At 41.7% G+C, this 19,940-nt stretch overlaps 1 protein-coding gene across 3 annotated transcripts in view; it reads right to left on the bottom strand.

Moving 5' to 3' along the window:
- Nucleotides 1-302: 302 nt before the first annotated feature.
- The window catches only part of arhgef25a (Rho guanine nucleotide exchange factor (GEF) 25a), a 61,144-nt gene continuing 41,506 nt past the window's right edge, over nucleotides 303-19,940 (bottom strand). For all 3 annotated transcript variants that reach the window (XM_061828677.1, XM_061828668.1, XM_061828686.1), the window contains 15 exons: nucleotides 17,434-17,732; nucleotides 16,444-16,557; nucleotides 13,025-13,158; nucleotides 10,861-10,927; nucleotides 9,725-9,828; nucleotides 9,551-9,620; nucleotides 7,696-7,785; nucleotides 6,761-6,853; nucleotides 5,168-5,218; nucleotides 4,998-5,075; nucleotides 4,692-4,883; nucleotides 3,520-3,700; nucleotides 3,153-3,382; nucleotides 2,956-3,069; nucleotides 303-992 (listed from right to left, as the gene is read on the bottom strand). In XM_061828677.1, coding sequence (XP_061684661.1) covers nucleotides 870-992; nucleotides 2,956-3,069; nucleotides 3,153-3,382; nucleotides 3,520-3,700; nucleotides 4,692-4,883; nucleotides 4,998-5,075; nucleotides 5,168-5,218; nucleotides 6,761-6,853; nucleotides 7,696-7,785; nucleotides 9,551-9,620; nucleotides 9,725-9,828; nucleotides 10,861-10,927; nucleotides 13,025-13,158; nucleotides 16,444-16,557; nucleotides 17,434-17,732 — 1,940 coding nt within the window. In that variant the 3' untranslated portion in view covers nucleotides 303-869. The remainder of the gene's footprint in view (nucleotides 993-2,955; nucleotides 3,070-3,152; nucleotides 3,383-3,519; nucleotides 3,701-4,691; nucleotides 4,884-4,997; nucleotides 5,076-5,167; nucleotides 5,219-6,760; nucleotides 6,854-7,695; nucleotides 7,786-9,550; nucleotides 9,621-9,724; nucleotides 9,829-10,860; nucleotides 10,928-13,024; nucleotides 13,159-16,443; nucleotides 16,558-17,433; nucleotides 17,733-19,940) is intronic.

Below are 19,940 nucleotides of genomic sequence, written 5' to 3'. Positions count from 1 at the left end.
GAAGCCGCGTCTGCATCTTGGCGCCCTCCGGAGGTCTTCATCAGTCCGGCAAAAGCGCGTTGAAAGCAAAATGCAAAATGCAGCATATACTGCCGAAGATACTTCGTGCTCTACACTCTTCAGACTTGGCCTTCTGGTTGGGAACCATGTCTTTTTTTTTGGGGGGGGGGGTTTAGAGAGAGAGAGAGAGAGAGAGAGAGAGAGAGAGAGAGAGAGAGAGAGAGAGAGAGAGAGAGAGAGAGAGAGTGGAAAAGCATAATAGGCACATCCACCCGATGACAGCTGCTGCGTGTGAGAGTAGACCAGAGACGAAAGTCCTTCTTTTTATTGACCCTTAAGTTTAGCGTAATGTTCAGAATGTGTTACCCGAAATTAACATCTTAAATAGTCGACTCAATAATCAGCAGAAGAATTACTTGGTGTATTACTCTAGATGTCTTATGATCAGAGTACAGGAAGAGCCCATGCACATCCTTGCACACTCATGCAGGAAAAAAAAAATGTCCATATGTTGTTGCATACAAACAGAAAGGCACACTCCAGTAACCGCCCCAGTTAGGAATGAATATTTGATAGTCAAACCAACTCTCCCCACCCTTTGGCAAAACCCTTAACCTAGTAAAACGCAGTCATTGTCATCACACTGATTGTCCTTCCTTCGAGTGCCCTGCAACCTCCTGCGTGTGCACACCGAGTGGCCGTAGCGTGCCGGATTGGTCTTTTTTTTTGTTTGTGTTTATTTCAAAACGAGAAATTTTACAGGTGCTGCCTAAAGTTCTTTCATAGGAGTCCCAAACGTGGTGTAAGTTCTGCTGCAACAGACTTCTTGTCTCCATGCCGTCCCTCAGGCTAGCGAGACCATTTACAGTTCATAGGTCATCTTCAGCGAGCTGGGCGAGGTTGCTCGGGCGTCGTCCAGCTGAGGGACCCGAAAACGGAGCCTGGCTTCCAGAATCCGCCGCTTGACCCCTACGGCAGACGTCGCCTGCTCTCTGCAGGCAATACAGAACATTTGTCGCACCGAAAGAAAGTTTTTCAATACTGTGTGTTTAAGTCACCTTATTGTTTTTAGCAAAAGTGAAATCTTTACAGCATTTTCCTGCTCATTAAAATGTAACATTTATGCACCAATTTGAAAGAAAAAAAAAAGCCGTGTTTACAGCCTCAGTGTGAAGTTCCTCCTATTCACTGCGGTTCGGGTATGGGAAACAATTATCTGCTTTTGATAGGCATCACTTACCCACTTCCTCGTCTGGCTCAGCTCGCTTCCTGTTTGTTATGTACTAAGCCAGTCCAGCTTGAGTCAATTGAGAAAGCAGCAAAACTAACACCATTAGGCCCGAACCCCACATAGATGTTGATTTTAAAGTAATACTGGACATCAAGATGCAAACGTAAAAACATTTAAAGAAAAAAAAAAGTTTGCCTCCTTTGTACTGTATCTGTGATATGATTAAAAATTGATATTCAGCAATCGAAAGGCTGCTGCACAAAGTCTCTATGGAGTCTCCAGCTGTTCCAGAATTCTGTTGTTCGATAGCGGACATATGTTGTTTATATGTTACTCATTTTTGTCTTTCACCACTACACTACTTCCACAATTGGTATGTGCAGTACTTTCCGAACCCCCCTTTGCCTCTGTACATCTGTGACTACCAATAAAGCAGATATCATTCTACTGTTAAGAAAACTGAATTTATTACGCTGATCATCATCCCTGTATGGAATGTTTAATATACTCTCCACTACATATTTTGCATTGCACACAGATAGAACCATTATGCACAAATGCCAGCATGTAAAGAGAGATGTCAGTATGAAAGTGGCAAATCATAAACAGTGCTACAACTTTTGAGCTAGTGCATGGGAACAGTCCTTTGCTCAAGGGCAACTTGACAATTGCCAAGAGCAAACTAGTTCTCTACAGCGGGAATCAAACAGCTAGGTGACAAAATAATACTTAGATGTCCCATTGCCTTGAATTTATTTACTTTGTCCCCTCTGAGAGGTGAAATCCACACCAAAAAAGTATTTAGCCTTGAACATGATATATGTTTTAAAGAAATCTTGAAGTATATTATGACCAGCAGTATCAAAGGCAGTGCTGAGGTCAAGTAAAAATCCTATTCATCATGTGTCAATGGCCAAAGCTATTGAAAAAAATAGCGACTGTTGCGAGGAGAGTGATTTGCTCTGAATCCGAATTGAAGTGGTTCACATAGATCGCCACATTGAAATGTCTTGTGAATATTTACAAAAATTATGAAGATAAAGGGATTATATGACATTTGTCGATAGCTGCTTTGACTCGCAGTGTTAATGTTGCGTGTATTAAGCAAGGGTCTAATAACACTGTCTTAAAAGCTGCAGGTACAAAGCTGGAAGAGAGGGAGAAATGAATAATATTAAGAAGGGAAGTTCCAAGAATTGAAATCAGCTTTTCAAGAAATTTTCCAGGGAGAGGGTCGCACAAGCAGTTTTTCTGTTTTGGTTTCTGAAGTCTTTCAATAGTGAGAGAGTAACGCAATGAGTGCAGCTCTTCCATAGTACACTTGACAAGGAGCCTCACGGCCATTCATTCTTTGTGTGCTGCGGGAGCATCAGTACGCATTGATGTGACACGGCGTCAAAGCAGAGGGCATCCGACGCTCAGTGTTGCATCCTCGGACAGAAAATGTTTCTATTCTGGAGAGTTGATGCGATGACGTTAAAAAGGCTCCTCCAATGGAGAGAACCCGGAAAAAAACTTTCCTGTAACTTCCTGGCAAGCTGCTATATCAGCACTTTCACCCACTGCCTTCAACATTGAGCAAGTGCAGTGTGAACAACGCCCTTATTATCCCACCAGTTGAAGGATTTAACTGGGCCAAAGTCTCTGTTCTCTAATCTATTCCCGAATGAGTTCACTTTTTTGAGTAAAAACAATGTAGCACGAACAAGAGAATTTTGTTTTACCTGTGTAGTTTGAGTAGACAGTGTGTACAGCCCGTTTAAAACGGCGGGGCAGCTGGACGGATTCGACAAGCTCAGCTGAACGTGTGATGGAGAAATGGAGTCAGGAGAATTTGGCTGGATGAGAATAGCAAATATTCTGTTCAAGGGGGCATTTTGGGTCGGAACGACGTGACTGTATGGCAGTTGAAGTAACTTACATTCTGCAGTAAGTTGGTCTCACTTGGTCCTCGAGCTGGGCCTTGGCTGGGCAGATGAAGGGCGGGCAGGGATGTGTTATGGGAATGGAGGGAGGGCAGCCTGTGGCGGTCAATGGACGCTGAGGAGTGGGGCCTCAGGACACTGGCGGTGGACACAGGGGGTCTCATGCAGCGGCCCAAACTATTGGACTTGCTTTCCCGCCGTTGGTACTCAATAGGTGACTGTAAGGCTGAACAAAAACTTATTTGGATCAGAAACTGTCTAAAAGATAAAAGTTGAGAATTTTGTTGTTAGTTTTCCAATTGACTGCTGGGAATGTTTCACCAAAGCTGAAACATAATTACGGTTGTAGGATTTGAAGCTCACCGTTGAGGAAGTTGCGTTGTGTCTCTAAGATCTGAACCACGTCGTTGACCCAGGCTCTGCACGTCTCCGGCGAGGAGCCCAGCAACTGGAAGCGAACTAAGCTCCCGTCGGGATTGCGCGATGTCAACACGAAGCGTGCGTCATCACCTTCCACAGCAGGCTCAACCCCAAGGCAGCTCACCTGGAATACATTCCAAGAACTCCATCCTGTTGACTTCATATCACCAACTTGCACTATGCACAATGTTTTTTTTTTTTTGTTTGTTTTCTTCTAATGGTTTTGTCATCTATACTGACTTCACACAATAAAGTGAATGGATGTTTTTAGGTTTTATGGTTTATGTTTTGTTTGAGGTTTTCTTGTATTGTTTTTGAGGTGGTGGTGTCTTGGAGGAGTAATTTTGGCTCTTCTTTGTGTCCAACATATATTGAGGACTGACAATCAAATGCTTCTATTCCATATCTTGCTGACTTTATGGTGCCTTATATTCAGGCCCAAGTATTACACTCGCAACATGATTCACATTTGATAACTCCAAGTGTGAAAAAGAAATAAGCAGTTTCTCAAGTACTGGTATTCTCTGTTGAGACTCAGATATTCTGAAATCCCCTATTTGCAAAAATTAGAGTGGCAACCCCTGCAGATATGTTTAAATCTGGATATTAGACTTTGTGTTCTCTTCCATTTGGTTAAAGTACACATAGTAAGCAAACAGTCCTTTGACATCTTGTTTTTGGCCTGTTTTTCTGCTGCTTCCCTCCTCTCTTACCCCTGCTCCTGGGTATTGGTGGCAATGAGGGAACTGAGAGTGTTGCTGTGCAGCATTTGGCATCAAGCGACTGAAAAAAACCAGAAGGGAAGAACTTTCCTCGAGGCTTCAATCTGCAGCCTTTCATTTCATTAATGTTTCCTTCTCAGGTTCCAATGCAGCTTGGTCATCCTCAAATTGACTTCAATGCATCTGTGATCCCCACTTTAGATTTCTTCCTTTTTTATTTTTTATTTTTTTTTAAACAAAATGTGTTTTGTCAGAATTTTTCATTAACCTGATGTGGTGTTTGGCTGATCTTGCAAGGACCTTTGAAACTCTTTTGTAATCAAGGGCTACATAAATAAACTTGACTTGACTTAACCTACAGCATGAAGAGTCGCTTCCTACACAGGCACTTACCTTGATACTGCTCTTAAAGATGTACCCAGGGAGTGAGAAGCCCTTCTTCTTGTCAATGGGCTCACTGAAGATGACCAGCTGCTCAAACAGGAAGACCCTTCTTTCCTTGGCCCGGGACAGGAAGCCGCTGTCTTGCTCGGTGACGGTGAAGGTGTCCTGCTGGAGCAGCTTCCCCTGGGCTGTGATCTTCCCCTTGTACCCGCACCGCAAGAGTAACACAACAAAAAGAGGAAGTGGTTGCGCTATAGTTAGCACGAGGAGTGTTTTTTTGTCTTTTGACTCGCGTTCCAAAAGCCCGGGACTTACCTCGAAGCCTTGAAGTCGGCCCACATTCATCATGTCATTGCAACGTTTTGGCACAAAGCACATCACTTCTACTGCTTTCTGTTTAAAATTCAAAAAATAACAAAATGAAAAATATGTGAGTCAAGAGTAAATATACAACAGCATAAAACTTTATCAAGCAGAACCCCCACCTCCAACTCCTCTGTGTCCATCCCAGCTTTAGTGTAATACTTCAGGAAGTCCTGTTCAAATAAACACAGCATGGTCACCAGAGCATACCAGCTTTGCTACTCACAAGTTAAGGACATCTGGACCAGCTTTCATGGGTGCACCTTTCCTTTTTGTTTTATATTTACAGGTTTTTTTTTTTTTATCAAAACACTCTTAAATCACACCTTAAAAGTAGTTCACTAAATGGCCATTGTGTTTATACTGTATGTGCAGCTGACGCGTTATTAAGAACACCTGCACAGTCAAATAAGAGAAAATATTGTACACAAACTCTATCTGTCCTACAAAATAAAAGGGAAACATCAGAAATTTGACACGGCTGTCTTATTAGATCGGGGGAGTCAAACTTGTTTTCATCCAGATGACATCTTAGTTGTATTTGGCCTCAGGGGGTTAGTGATAATGACAATACCGTAAGGGATATGTATTTCTTTAAAAAAAAAAAAAAAAAAAATCATGAGAGGCAATGGTTGGGTTGGAGGAAAAAAAATACCAAAGTAACTTTCTTATCTTTTCTGAAAATGTAAAGATTCAGTGACAATTAAAATGAAACATTCTTCTTCTTTTCCTTTCGGCTAGTCCCGTTAGGGGTCACCACATCGTGTCACCTTTTTCCATCTAAGCCAATCTTGTCCATCCTCCTCTCTAACACCCACTGTCCTCATGTCCTCACTCACAGCATCCGGCAACCTTTTTTTGGTCTTCCTCTCGCTCTTTTGCCCGGCAGCTCCATCCTCAGCACCCTTCTACCAATATACTCACTCTCTCGCCTCTGAACATGTCTGCTCTCTCTCACCTTGTCTGCAAAACATCCAACTTTGGCTGTCCCTCTAATGAGCTAATTTCTAATGCTAACCAACCTGCTCACACCTAGCGAGAACCTCAGCATCTTCATTTCTGCTGCCTCATAACTCCAATTGATTTCGGAAAGAGGAACATCAATTGTTCTACTTATTTTTAAGAAATAAATGATGGAGACAAGTGTGACAGTAACTTTCTGAAGAGGGTCAATTATATGTATTTTATTTCACCTGACTACAGATGGGAGTGTCATTGATCTCTTCCATTTTATCAATCGAAAGATTAATTTACAATATTTAAAAATTGCAAAGGTCTCAAGCAATTGAATAAAGGGGTTCTGTTCTATTGGACTGGCCTCATCTGAAACACCTGAGAGATTACTTAAACCCTGTTAAAAGTTATGTATGTACAGCACTATTACAAACAAATGATGTAGCTAGCCAGGAGCTCTGGTAGCCAGAAGCCGAGCTGCATTGTATTTGTTTGCATACTAAGTGCAAGGCTAAAGTGCAAAGCAATTACAGTTCATGTCCCTGACCTAATTTGTTCTTAGTAGAACCGTAGGGATACAGTAACATAATTTCCCCTAGATTGGCTCACTATGACTGTTTTTATTTTTGGCCTAATTTAAAAAAAAGTTGGCAAAATTTGTGAGAACCTTAAAAAGACGTGGAGATCCAGATCAGTTTGACAGTGGTGCATTAGATTTTGCAGCAGTTGCTAATATTGTGATTATCTACCCTGCTGTTCACCTTGAGTAGCAACTGATACTTCATGATCCTCTGGACAGGTTTGATGAGCAGGTCATTGAGTTGCAGCCTGTGACCCAGTTGCTGACGCAATTCCTGGAAGCAAGAAAAGGAAAACAAGTTCAACACAACACACGAGAACATTATTATGTATTCCTAGTTTACCTTTCTATACTACTTGACGATTGGTTTTCAAGGGGGAAACACAAGATCAGCACCTCCTACCTGGTCACTAATTGGTTTTCAAGGGGTGCCACCAAAACATTGCCCACCCTGCTGAATATTATCCATCCCCAGCTTCTTTTTATGTGCTGTGGTTGAAAATTTGTGAATATTTAGATCTAAACTTTAGCTGTGTCTGAATTTCATTATGTTGTAATTTTTGCAACAGTGAATGTATTGCTTTAAAAAAAGTACAGTAATGTTTGCACAAGCGTTTTGATTTATTTAAACTATGCCCGTTCAGTGACACTGATTCTAAAACGAAAACCAGGGTTATCTAAAAAAATCTGTTGGCGTTTACTCGTTCGCTGTTGGTGAAATAACCAGAAACAGTTTCACAGATCCCCAGGATGAGTGTGTTTCTCAAAGTCAAATGTTTAGTTGCCACATATTGCAGTGCGTAACTTGTTTTTACACTTGTTTGACAAGTAGGAATGTTAAAAAGTGAGACGGGACAAATCATCTTCATGTTATGTTTACGTCATTAAAGCTGACAGAGGGGTTTTGATTTTATTTTACTGATAGTGTAAAATATACTCTTGTATATCACCTAAGAAATTGCCTTCACCGTTAATTTTGGTGATGGTTACAGCTTTATAAGTATTTTCAGTATTTCCTAAAGGAAAAAAAACAGCTGTTTCCAACAAATTACAGAAGTTCTTCTGTATTTTCAAACACAATGGTAGTCAGTTAAAAGACTTCAAAGAGTTACTCACCTCAAAGTAAGTTTCAATGTATTCCGAGACAATGTGCTCGGACTTGGGTTTGTTCTGGCAGTACACCACGTACATATGCAGACGTCTCTCCTGGAGGGCAAACATGGATAATTGGGTCAAACTTGATTTATATTCGTTTGATAAGTGAAAGTGAGGCGTTTCCCACTGCTTCACTGTGATGTGAGAGTCAGTGCTTCACAGAATTTCAAATACTGAAAAAAATATACTTTATGCAACCTCTGAAAATTATGTTTTTGGATAAAACAAAACCTTATGATCATGATTTCCTTCCCAGGTTTTAGCTTGTGTGATTAATTGACTTTGGAAGTGGGGCTGTTCTGAGAATCCTAATGCAGCATGTAAGTCATGTATAATTTACGCACATTCGCTCGTGTGTAACCGGAGACATTTTAGCGGCCGTCGACGGCACGAGGTTGTACCTAGCAACAAGCTTTGTTACTTAGACACCGCTGAGCTGCTCCACCTGAATATCGACGTCTCGTAACACTGCATGGCTGGGATTGTTATTCCATTTGCAAGTATGTTACGTGAATGTTTGTACGTGCACACATGCTGCATTAGAATCTGGTAGCTCTTGCTAAAAGCAGACTGGATCCTCTGCTTTTGATTAGTTCCCCCTATGCTTGTTTTTGCAGTGTGACACCAGGATTGGATTTAGTTACAAAAGTTTCTTTACTCCACTGCTAGTCCATTTTCTCACCTACTGAGTTTCATTAGTCATAGTTTGTTTCAAGTGAAGCGATTTGGCAAAGTTGGTCGAATTAGTCAGTGTCAATCTGTCGACATGTGTTACCACTTAACCAATAAAAACAAATCGAATTTTTCAACCCAGCGTTAGCCCTGTGCCTCCATAGCAGTACAAATTCTTCTAAGCAACAAATAATACATTTCATTCTTAAAGCAACAGTAAGGAAATGAGTTGTGTTGCTTTTTGCCTTAAAAATTCCATGTTGTTTCATGTATTTGTAATTCACTTATTGAAGTGAAAATCTTGATCAAATGGCTAATATCTCATTTAAGGAAGTCAAGGCAAAAAAATGGAGATGAGCAGAAAGCTAAAGATTTACCAGTTGATCTATTTTCCCACCATCATGAGTTGTGAATCGTTACGGAATGAACACAGATATGAGCGGCTCGAATGGGTTTCTTCTCTAGAGTGTCTGGACTCTCCCTTAGAGATAATTAGAGAACTTTGATCGTGTGGGAGGGGCTCAGAGTCGAGCCACTGCTCTCCACATCGAGAGAAGCCAAATGAGGTGGCTCGGGGATCAGGTGAGGACTGAAGATGGGTTCCAGCCAAGGGCCCTGAGGACACCCCAGGACACACTAGCTGGCCTGGGAATCCCTGAGGGATGCCCAGAAGGACCAGACAAAGTGGCTGGGGGAGGGAATTTTGGGATTCTTTGCTTGAGCTGCTGGCCTTGAGACTCAATTCCCAAGAAGTGGAAGAAAATGGATGGATTAAAGGCATGGGCACAGAAAAGTCTCCAGGTCAGTCCTTCAATATATGTGAAGCTCAATACCAACTGAGAGGCCCATGAAGTAATGTCAATAGACAAAAACAAGAAGGTCACACCCATCAAGATAAAAGTGAGCAAGTTGAACATTGTTTGCAAAGCAGCACTTTTGCCTAATCGTCCACTAACTTCTGGTGGCTATTCTTCTCCTTACTTTACCACCTCCTTTCCTTTCAGGTCTACTCAGGTGGGCTGACTGTTGGAACATCAAAGTACCACTCCATTATCAATAGACTTCCCACATGCATCCTTACCTCCATTTACCCTCTGGGATGGTTGTGTGTGTGTCAGTGTGTTTACACTGACACAATACTCACGTGTTTAATGAAGAGCTGACCCAGTCGCTCCGGCTCTGCCACACACTTCTCCAGCTCTCCCAGGAAGTAGCTAGAGAGGAAACATGAAGCATGAAGTCATTCCTGAGCCATTGTTCCTTTGTCCTCCACTTGACACAATGCAGCATGCAGGAGGAAACAAAATCAAGGGCTCACTCTTTATGCCAGTCAAATATTTGGTGAATGTTCCCAAAAACAATCTTGTCCTTTCCCTTCATGTCCTCCGGTATGCCTTTAGCGTTCATAGTGGCCATGTAGCCCTGCAAGAGAATGACAAATGCTATACTTATTTTTCACAATAGTGTTATGGGAAATGATATATCACAGGTAAACTTATGTGCAAAAACTCAGGGCCCTATACTCCTGTAGGTAACTTCAACACAATTCACCAGCATGTCAGACGATGTACATTTTACTCTAAGAACAAATGCATGCAAATGTATTTCGCGTGTTTACATTAAGCTTTATCAAGCAGGGAACCATATTTGTGAACAAGGAAAGTTTTGTTCCCGATCTAGTTTTCTACTGCTGTGTAACCGGGATGCTCAAATGGCAGACCAGGTCAGGGTGTCACGCGGACCCACAGTTAATTGCTGTTAACTAAAGGAAGAACGCGGCAATATTTTTCTTCATATAGGCCGCTATCACAGCAGTGTTGGACAAGAATGAGTCCAACAAAAAAAATGTACCCGAATAAGTTCAGATTTTGTGCGATCGTGAACTGAACATAGTTGATTTCCCCTGATGAATATTATTGAAATGTGCTCGTTCTGGCGTCTGTGAATGGTTTTTGAGTGACAGTTCATTTTTTGTTCAAGAGTGCCAGGTTTTGTTGGGGTCTTGCAGGACAAAAACTGATTCCAATAAAAAGACAAGGAAAAGTTCTCCAGGTTACACCGGTTAGGTTTAATGAGTGTAATACTGAAAACCTTTAAATTATGTTAACCAGAAAATGAATACTCAATATGTTTGAGTGTCAAAAGTAAAGAGCGCCTTTCTTTTTTCAGGTAAAATCCCTTGAAATTATCTTGTATGTGACCATGGAAGAAAAGTAACCCTGTGCAAAAGCACATCATCTTACTTATCCCAACATGATACTTTCAGAAGACGACAACCTCTGTATGAACCAAAGTACCGGGTATTTGAAGCTATCTCAGGCACCAGAGGAGACATCGCCTTGATGCTTCCCCAAGCTCATAATTCCTCAAATCTCTTTCAAACTGGAGACAGCGCCAGTTGGAGAAAAATGCCAAAATCGTCATGATAAGGATTTTGAGGTTCTTTCGTCTTACCTCCACTATGAGGCCCAGGTCTGCTACATAATGCTTCTCCGTCTCAATGAGCTCCTTTAGTACGTACCTGAAAAGAGACAAATGGTGAATGATAAGTGCATTTTTGATTTCATTTTCACTTACATGGCTTTGGAACGCTATCGTAGTGTTGTGGTAACTAAAAGGTAGACTTACAGTAGTAACCAGTGTGTTTCCTAGAAAACAAACTGAGATTTGTTTAGATCTACTGCAAAATCTGGTTAGGTCTTCCAAACATGGATGTGGAGATTGCTGTGGATTGATCCAAATTGTATCTTGACCTCTTGTGGGAGCTTACTATACTTGGGAAACAAAATGGAATATGGTGTATGTGCATACAGATAAACACATTTTTTGTTAAAGATGGAAGGAAATGATGTGAAAATTCCTAAATAAATGAACTAATTTCCATGTATGATGCAACATAAGGCTGCGTTCCCAAATTTAAAAAAAAATCCCCCTTTGATATTCACCCTGCATGTTCAACACATCTTGGCCTCTGCAAAATATCAACATCTAGTCTTCACAATCACTTGTTATTATTTCATCAACAATTTAAAAACCTCAAACATAAGTAATACCTCAAATACGACTAATAATGGACCAAAATCAGACATTCTAGATAAATACTGGCAATGACATAGTTAAACACATCCTTGGCATGGCACTAGTGAGTCATTCCACTCAAGATTTTACCTCAACGTTGCATAGAGACTGCAATTGACTTCTCGTCATTATCTGACATTTCTCATTGAGATTTCATTATGTGATTTCATTCTGGACACACATAGCTGAATAACCGCCCTATGTGTTTGTGTACGTGTAGGTGAAGACGTTCCACTGACAGAAAATCTAAGAAGTAAGAAGGAATAGACTAAAAGTACGAGTCATATGAGATGCAGAGTCGAGCGGGTTATCATTCGAGAAATACAGTGGACTCTGTAGGAGTTTCTGGACTTCATACGTTTACACTGTTTGGTAGGGGTGATCTGAAAGGGAGATGAGGCAGCCTAGAGAGAGGAGGTCCAGAAGCTCATAGCCTGGAGTCCAGGCAAGAATCTGGTACTGAACACTACAAAAACAAAGGGTTAGGGGATCATAGTGGACTTCAGGAGTAACAGAGCTGAACCACCTCCGCTCTTCATCAGCAGCGAGTGTGTGGAGAGAGTTCACACATTCAGGTTCCCGAGAGTCCTGATCTCCAATAACCTCTCCTGGGCAGACAACATCTCAGCGGCCATTATGAAGGTTCAACAATGTCTCCACATCCTGAGAATCCCCAGGAAAATTAACCTGGAAACAAAGTTGCAGCAGGCACTTGTACCACTCATCCACGGAGAGCCTGCTGACGTACTGTATCTTCATCTGGTATGGGTGCTGCACTGAGGCAGACAGAGCAAGGCTTCAGAGGACAATTAAAGCAGCACGGAAGATTGTAGGCTGGCTTCTCCTCTCCATGTCAGACAATTAAACCTCATGGTGACTCAGTAGCGCTCTAAACATTGTTAAGGACACTATACACAACAGTCCTCAACTGTTTGAGCTCCTACCTTCTACAAGGCAGTACAGATGCAGCAAAAGCAAGGACCAGCAGACTGGGCAACAGGCTTTTCTGAGAGAAATCACCACCATAAACGCTCATCTTTCTTCAAGCCATGCTACTAATTAACTGAAACCACACTGATTTCAAATCTCGTGTAACACCTTTTATAGATTCCATTATTCCTTGATTTATTTTATGTATTTATTTTCATCTTGCTTTTACAGTATGTATGCACTGACACAGGGGAAGCTCTCCTGTTTCATTGTAGCAATGTGTGCATAGGGAAAATAAATGTCATCCATTCATTCATTTGTTAACACCCACTGGCAGAACGTTGTTTGGGAAACTTAACTATTTTTTTACAATCGCTAGCCTGTGAGCTAAGGGCCTAGCAAGCTAAGGAACCAAACAGCTCACTTGAATGCAGATACATCGTTTGTCTCAATTTATTTATAAGCCTGTGGCTTGAATAACAGGTCTGTGTGCTCAAAAGATTCTCATTTGCTTCACTGCTACAAGCAAAGCCGTGAAATAAAGCATAATATAAGTACTGTACTGAGTAATAAGACAAGCTTGTGTTCAGATCTTGAATAGAAGACCCACAAGCTTTTCTCCAGAGCACTCCTCCGTTCCTCCTCAGTGTCAGCCGCTGAAGACCATTGACTGGAAGTGTCGTCCATCAGGATAGAGCCGCTGTCATCTGGCACAACAGAGGTAGACTGCGTGTCCAGAGTGTCCTGAGGACGGGAAGACAATAAGAGGAAGTTAAATCAAAGGTGGCGCAGCATTATTGTGGCATCGTATGGCAAATAATGTGCGTGAAGGGCGATAAACAGCAGGAGGTGAACAATAATGACGCAGGTTGCTAAGGTGACGAGAGGAAGCAGCGACACATGAGAAATTGAATGATAAGATCCGACGGTGTGAGTCACTGTTGAAGATCAGTCAACATCAATTGCATATAGATGGAGGTAAGATGAGGAGATAAGCATTAAAAGTTAGTAATGGAACTGAAAAATGAAGCTGTGAAGGGACTTGATTGAGTTTTGACTTCGGCGGATGAGCCACACAATGACACCAGCACAGTACAGTGCTGATTTATGAACTCATAAATGTTATTTTCTTGTTTACCATCTGACAATTTGAGCCCATATGCGATGCATCACAAGTACTGTATGTCCAGATTATGATGCGGCATTTCCGAAAACACCTCCTTCCTTGACTACGCGCATGCATGCAAAGTAGGACCAAGGTCGGTCAGAACTAATCGAGCATATTGAGTGGTATATAACGTTTCCCCTTCTCATTCTGTTTTCCTGTAACTGACACAATTTCGTGGCGCAAAATATAGAGCGCAGATGTATGTATTTTATGGATCTCGAATCAGTGCTAACTCAATCCTCCATCTCACCTGTTTTTATAGGCTATTTCTGACAGACATGATCATATTACAAAGTTGTTCCTCTATTAGGAGACACTGGTCGATGCACATTCCATGGATAGTAGAAACTGAGATTTACAGCTGTCTGTCTTGACCTAAATCCACGTCTACCTCCGTCGCAGTCAATCAGAACCTCACAAACTCAAACACACACCCTAAGTATAACTGTACACAACTAATCCTTAAGAAATAAAGATAAAGGCAGAAATGTGCTTAAGAAGAAGAGAAGTAAAGGGAATGTTTCTTTAAATTTCCGTGCCTTTTGTCACATTATCAGCTGCTGTGTATGACTGATTCAAGTTATGATCTTCTGAAATGTGGGAGTGGGAGAGAGAGAGGGGGAGAGAGAGAGAGGTGAACAGCAGGAGACAGGGAGGCTCCATGGAGACTGCGACTCCCCTGGCTGACTGGTTTTGCCCCACTAGGAGAGCTCGAGCCAGGCTGACAGATCATTGTGGATCCCTGATCACATCCAGATGTGCAGTGGCGAAGCCCACAATAAGAATAATCCCTGTCTCCCTCGGATGCATGTTTTGTTTTTCAACCAGCAACCCCATAAATAAGGAACATTATAAATCTGCAACTCTGTGAGACAAATCTTTGCAACATTCCCTTTTGCATAAATGTGTTATAATGTTGACGTTTGATGTGAAAACAAAATTGTTCCGCTTCAAGTCATGTCTGCCTGGTATTGCTTATACTGTATGTGGTCTGTATTAATTTTCTGTTTCTATCCCATTTATCAGGCACGCGGTCCAGACCCGATGAAGTCATTCAAATTCGCTGTTAGCGATGCTTGGTGGTAGCACAAATAATTTGCCTTGGAAGACGAGCCTGTGAGAAAGAACAGTTTGTTTCACATGCTCTCATTATGTCACAGTCTGGAAAAATGCATTTGAGCCGTTTTGTTGTCAGCATCCCATGCATGCCAAAGACGACTTTGACTATATCTCCCAATAGCAGTGCCACTTATTTCCTTTCTGTAAAACATTATATTGTTGTTGTGCTCTCAGAAAAGAAAGAAAACATTTAAATGTGGTCATCTGTTGCTTCAGCTTCCTTTTTAGGCTTTTTCTTGCTAATGCTGCCTAACAACAAAATGTTGCATAGAATAAGCATTACAAACCGTGCCAAGGATCTTGTGTGTGTGTGTGAGGGGGAGGTGGGAAGTGGCGGGCGGGGATTCGATTACAGACAATAGTTTGTTGAAAAGAAAAAAACAACACTGGATTTACGGTCAATGGAAGAGAAGAGGATGAGAGAGAGAAAGCAGATTTTCAAGAATGACAGAGCCAACACTTAATTGAATATACCTCCACCTCTCTGGTTCTCTGTCTTTAAAGATTGGCAGCAAACACACCAAAGGGCTGACCTCACGCGCCTGATGTAATCTTATTAGGCGCTTTTGATGTGTTGCTGAGACACACAAATTACAATATTTTTTTGCCTCCGGGCTCACATCTTGCTTTACCAGCTGTACCCAGGCACTGTCGACTCATTTGAGGCTCTGAAGCACACTGAAAACCTCACAGCATGACGACATTAGAGTATTCTTTATAAGCGTGCAGTGTTCTTCGTGGAGTCACCGGTCTGCACGTCTGCCATTGTGTGCTCTTTCACAACTCATCTCTGAGCATGTTATTTTTCTAACGTGCTGAATGTGAGTCATGCGTCTTAGAGGTTGCTTCCCTGCAGCCCTCTGACACATTGATGTATCCGGGGAGTAGGGATGGGCATAGAAAATCGATTTTTTTTTTAGAACTGTTACCCAATAATTCCTCGGAATTGTTTGTTTGCTTGCCCAATGATTACCCTTCAATCCTCTGGAAAAAAAAAAACGAAGACGCCGTAACCTGGGATTGGCTACTGGTAAGGCCGCTTGAAGCACCTCATGCTCAGACATAATTGTAACTGAATTAATTTGGGATCTTGCAGAATGCAAAAGAAGCACTGTAAATAGCCAAAATGTCATATTTTGGGGGATTTAAGCGTTAAAAAATTGAGCAAATGTTATCAAAGTGAGCTAATATCCTTGCAGGAATGAGGAAAGTTGTAAGCTTCCATTTGACTGCTATCAGTTAGCATGTTGAAAGTTGTTTTATCAGTTGGTCTTGAAACCCCAAATATTTCATTTTCTCTGCCCCAATTAAAGTGAAATTAGACCATTTTCTAATGTGCTCAGATAACTTTTAAGGCTTTTTGGAATCTTCTCATACTTGAACCTCATATTCATTCAGACCTCCTGACATGTGTTTGGGGTACATCAAATTTCTGCGTAGTTTAGCGTTTTTGTTTCTTTCTCCCATGTGGTGCACTGTGTTTTCTTTTCCGCCATAAATGAGTACTGCCCCCTACAATACAGTTAGTTATTACAGAGTTTACTCGAGGCCAATCGAGACAAAAAGAAATATGTCTGGGTCTGCACTCAGAAGAAAACCCCTTTCAAATGCTGTCTGCAGCTGTGCTGAAATGCACTCAAACTCATGTATAAAATGGACGATATTGCCAAAAAGGCCACTAATGTGCCTTGTGCTTTTTTACTACAAGATGTTCCAACGTGGAGTATTTCACAGAGACAGACCTGCGTGTGAAGCACCGATGTGCAGCCAATCAGTGAGTCAGTTATGTAAGCGGGGGACTGGAGTGTCGCCGGCGACAGATCCTCAGGGCTAGCCAGGCCATCTTTCAACTCCTGCTGTCCACAAAAACACACATGCAGTACGTCAGAGAAGGACAGATTCACAGGTCCTGAGCACTCACCGTGATTTCAGGTATTATTTGCATAATAAGGCAATGGTTTAACTTCTTGCTGTGATCACTTTCCAGCATATTTAAAGTACAGTGTGTTTAATATATACATATTTTATAAGCATTGACTGAAATGTTCAAAATTTACAGTAGTTCTTTAAAGATCTGAAATCACAAACCTCAAATATATACATATATATATCATATATACATATATATATAAATGATAAAAGTAAAGCTTATTTGCCAGTTTCAAAGAAAATATGGTAAACATCAAATGGCAATTAACCTTTCGCAAAGCAAAGCAATCAGCGTCAAAATATTCAAACAGAGATGAACATTGTTTTTTTTCTTGGTTGGTATCCAGCACTGCATAATTAATGACATCATTATCATCATACAGTTTGGAATCAAAGTTCAGGTTTTGAATAAACACTATACCCGCAGTTATTTCATAATAAACTTCAATTGACTGATGGTAAAGGACTGAGGATGAATATAATGAACATTAATCATCGACACTTTCTCTTATTTCCTCATCTGAGAATATGCATTATGTTCATGCATTAAACATACATTCAAATGTATTTTCATGAGGACTACCTAAGAGAGCCATCAATCCATTGCCATCAGCTAGTAATAATGTATTCTGTTGCATTACATTTCACTATACATATCTTCAATCCAAGACTTCAGCTTTCATAGTTCCCCTCAGAACCAGAAGTATAATGTTTATTTATTTCAAGTAAACACTGAATGAAAGCAGGCAAAGTGCTATGTGTTTGGACACATGGCGAGCAAAAATAACATTTTCACTTCTCACCAGTTCTGTATGTGTGACAGGGATGATAGTAAGAGGCTCATCAGGCCTCAGGGAGCCACCCAGGTCCTGGCTTTGACTCTGAGACGGGTGAGGAGGAGGCTTTCCCTCTAGTTTGGAGTTTCCTTTGGCCGTGGCCCCGGCGCTGAGCTTGCGAACGGGGTTTGTGAGCCACTTCTTAAGGGTGCTTACAGAACGCTTGGAGCCAGGGGAGCTGGGGGCTGAGCTGCTGGACGCCAGCGGAGGCAGGGACGCCACAGAGGTGGAGATGCTACCCTCGCTGCCTGCTGCCGAGTATGAGTCTGGAGAGAAAGCAAAAAGAGCAGAATATTATCACACCGTACCTCTAAAGGGCAAATCTACGTGCATCCGAATGCAACCTTACTCTCCATGTTCACTGTGCAAGAATCATGTCATCAATAAATCTTGGAGCAAAAACTGTCGTATTAAGTATTTTATTGGGTAATTTGTAAGTGCCAACTGAGGCAAAAATAAATGAAGGTAGTGGTGCAGGTCGCTGGGAGGTGGCTGAAGGACTGGAAGTGAGAAAGAAATAAAAACAAAGAGTGGATATACAAAAATAGCCTGGCCCCAAAGACACAGTTGTGGTCCTGTGAGCGGACTCGATGTTTACAGGAAGTAGACCATATTCAGTTTGAATCCAATCATGTGATTGAATGAAAGGTAGAAGAATATTCTGCTCACTTCAGCCTCAAAGATGAACAGTGTAAAGACTTGAACACGCCAGAGATATCTTGACATCAGACGTGCAAAAATGACCCAGAGGTCATTTACTTTGATTCATTAAAGAAAAGTGGGATGCCTGTTTCGGACTGTTTTTTTTTTCCTTGTTCCCCATTTCCATCCTTCCCTATCCCCTCCGACTCCAGCGGCCTTGTTCAAGCTCAAGTATAATCAACTCTTCCTGTGTGTATGTTCAACCATGCTTCATATCCATCTTTTGGGCCCTGACCTGAGTTTTGACCTTTGATCATTCCTTGCCGACAGATAGAGCAACATTCTAGAGCTGTTCATGAAGGAGCATTTTTAAGAATTTTTGAAAGAAGACAAACGCTTTGGCTGTTATATTTTCTGTCTAAAAACTGAAAAACATCAGAGGAATGATAGACGACAGGGCGTGTGTGTCGTCACTGAAAACTAGCTTGATAAACTTAAGTGTTACTGTTCCTGTGACCGGTGGAGACACCTTACTGCCATTACTCATATTCTAAGTAGAGCTCAACATTGTCAGAACAAGTAGTTCGTGGCCAATGGAGGCTGACCCGGGAGTGGATGTTGACTCCTGCTGCCTCCCACTCCCACAAGGGTTGAACCAACTCCCTCCTAAACCTAAATGAGAGTTAAAAGGAAAAGTGCTCCTTCCCAATCTCACAGAAATGACTCCCACTCTGTCCAAATTCCAGATGTTTAAAAAATCCTAACCAATGCTTATTTTCTGAAGAAAAAATTCCACTCACAGTGAGCTTGATCCCTATCTGGAACTAGAATTTTACAGAACCCCACTACCATTCGTCCCCAGGCCCTTCTTTATTATTTTTACTCCCAATCAGTCCTGATCTCCCACACAGTATGTTCATATAAACGTGAACAGGATAAAGGAAGACTCTCCCAAAAATTCACACGCACAATAAACCCTCCAATGTAAAGTAACATTATTATTACATATATTTTGGACATTAATTGAAAAAAAAATGGAAAATAAAGAACATTTTTGAAATCCAAGCAAAATCTGGACATGTGCCAGCTTTGACAGCCAGACCCGGAAGAAATATCCTTGACCTTGATGTCACCAGTGCTTAGCATTACAGACCATTTGTTCTAGCTAAGCCAAGATGCAGACGTGTTCTGCACCAAACTGCAGCAAAACTGAGAAAACGCACCCAAATTTGTCCTTCTTTAACCTCCCGGGGGTCAACCTGACAAAATAAAGCTGTGGCTGTCACAGTTGTTGCTCGTTCATCAGCCGGGAAAATTTGCACGCATATAATCATTACTGGTTATTAGCTGCTGAGTTATAGCCTCTCGTGCTGGTACTGTATAAGCAACAAGATACTTTATGAGATGGAACAGTGGCACAGCTGTTCAATCCCAGACCTCCGTGTGTGGAGTATGTATGTTCTCCCCGTATCTGTGTGTGTGTGGAACCTGCCTCTTGCCCACTGACCGCTGGGATAGGCACCAGCACTCCTGCGACCATCGTGTAGCTAAGAAAATGGATGGATGGATGGATGGATGGATATACTATACGTGTTAGTACACAACACTTCCCAGTTACTATATACGGCGATGAGCGCATGCAAATCCCCCTGCCCCCTCTCCCTCCATCCCCGCCGCCAGTCGATCGTGAGAAGCTCGCTGCTTGAAAAGTACAACTTGGGTTAAAAAAGTCTGGCCACACCTGCTGTATATTCTCTGCATCTAAACCAACTCCTCAGAAAATCATCAAACAAATCTCCACGGTCCATAAAATGGGAATGTTAATGTTCGTC

The sequence above is a fragment of the Syngnathoides biaculeatus genome, chromosome 2 (genome assembly GCF_019802595.1).
Source record: "Syngnathoides biaculeatus isolate LvHL_M chromosome 2, ASM1980259v1, whole genome shotgun sequence".
Lineage (NCBI taxonomy): Eukaryota > Metazoa > Chordata > Actinopteri > Syngnathiformes > Syngnathidae > Syngnathoides > Syngnathoides biaculeatus.
Note: the sequence above shows the minus strand (reverse complement) of the source record. Positions and strands in the feature narration are given on the sequence as shown.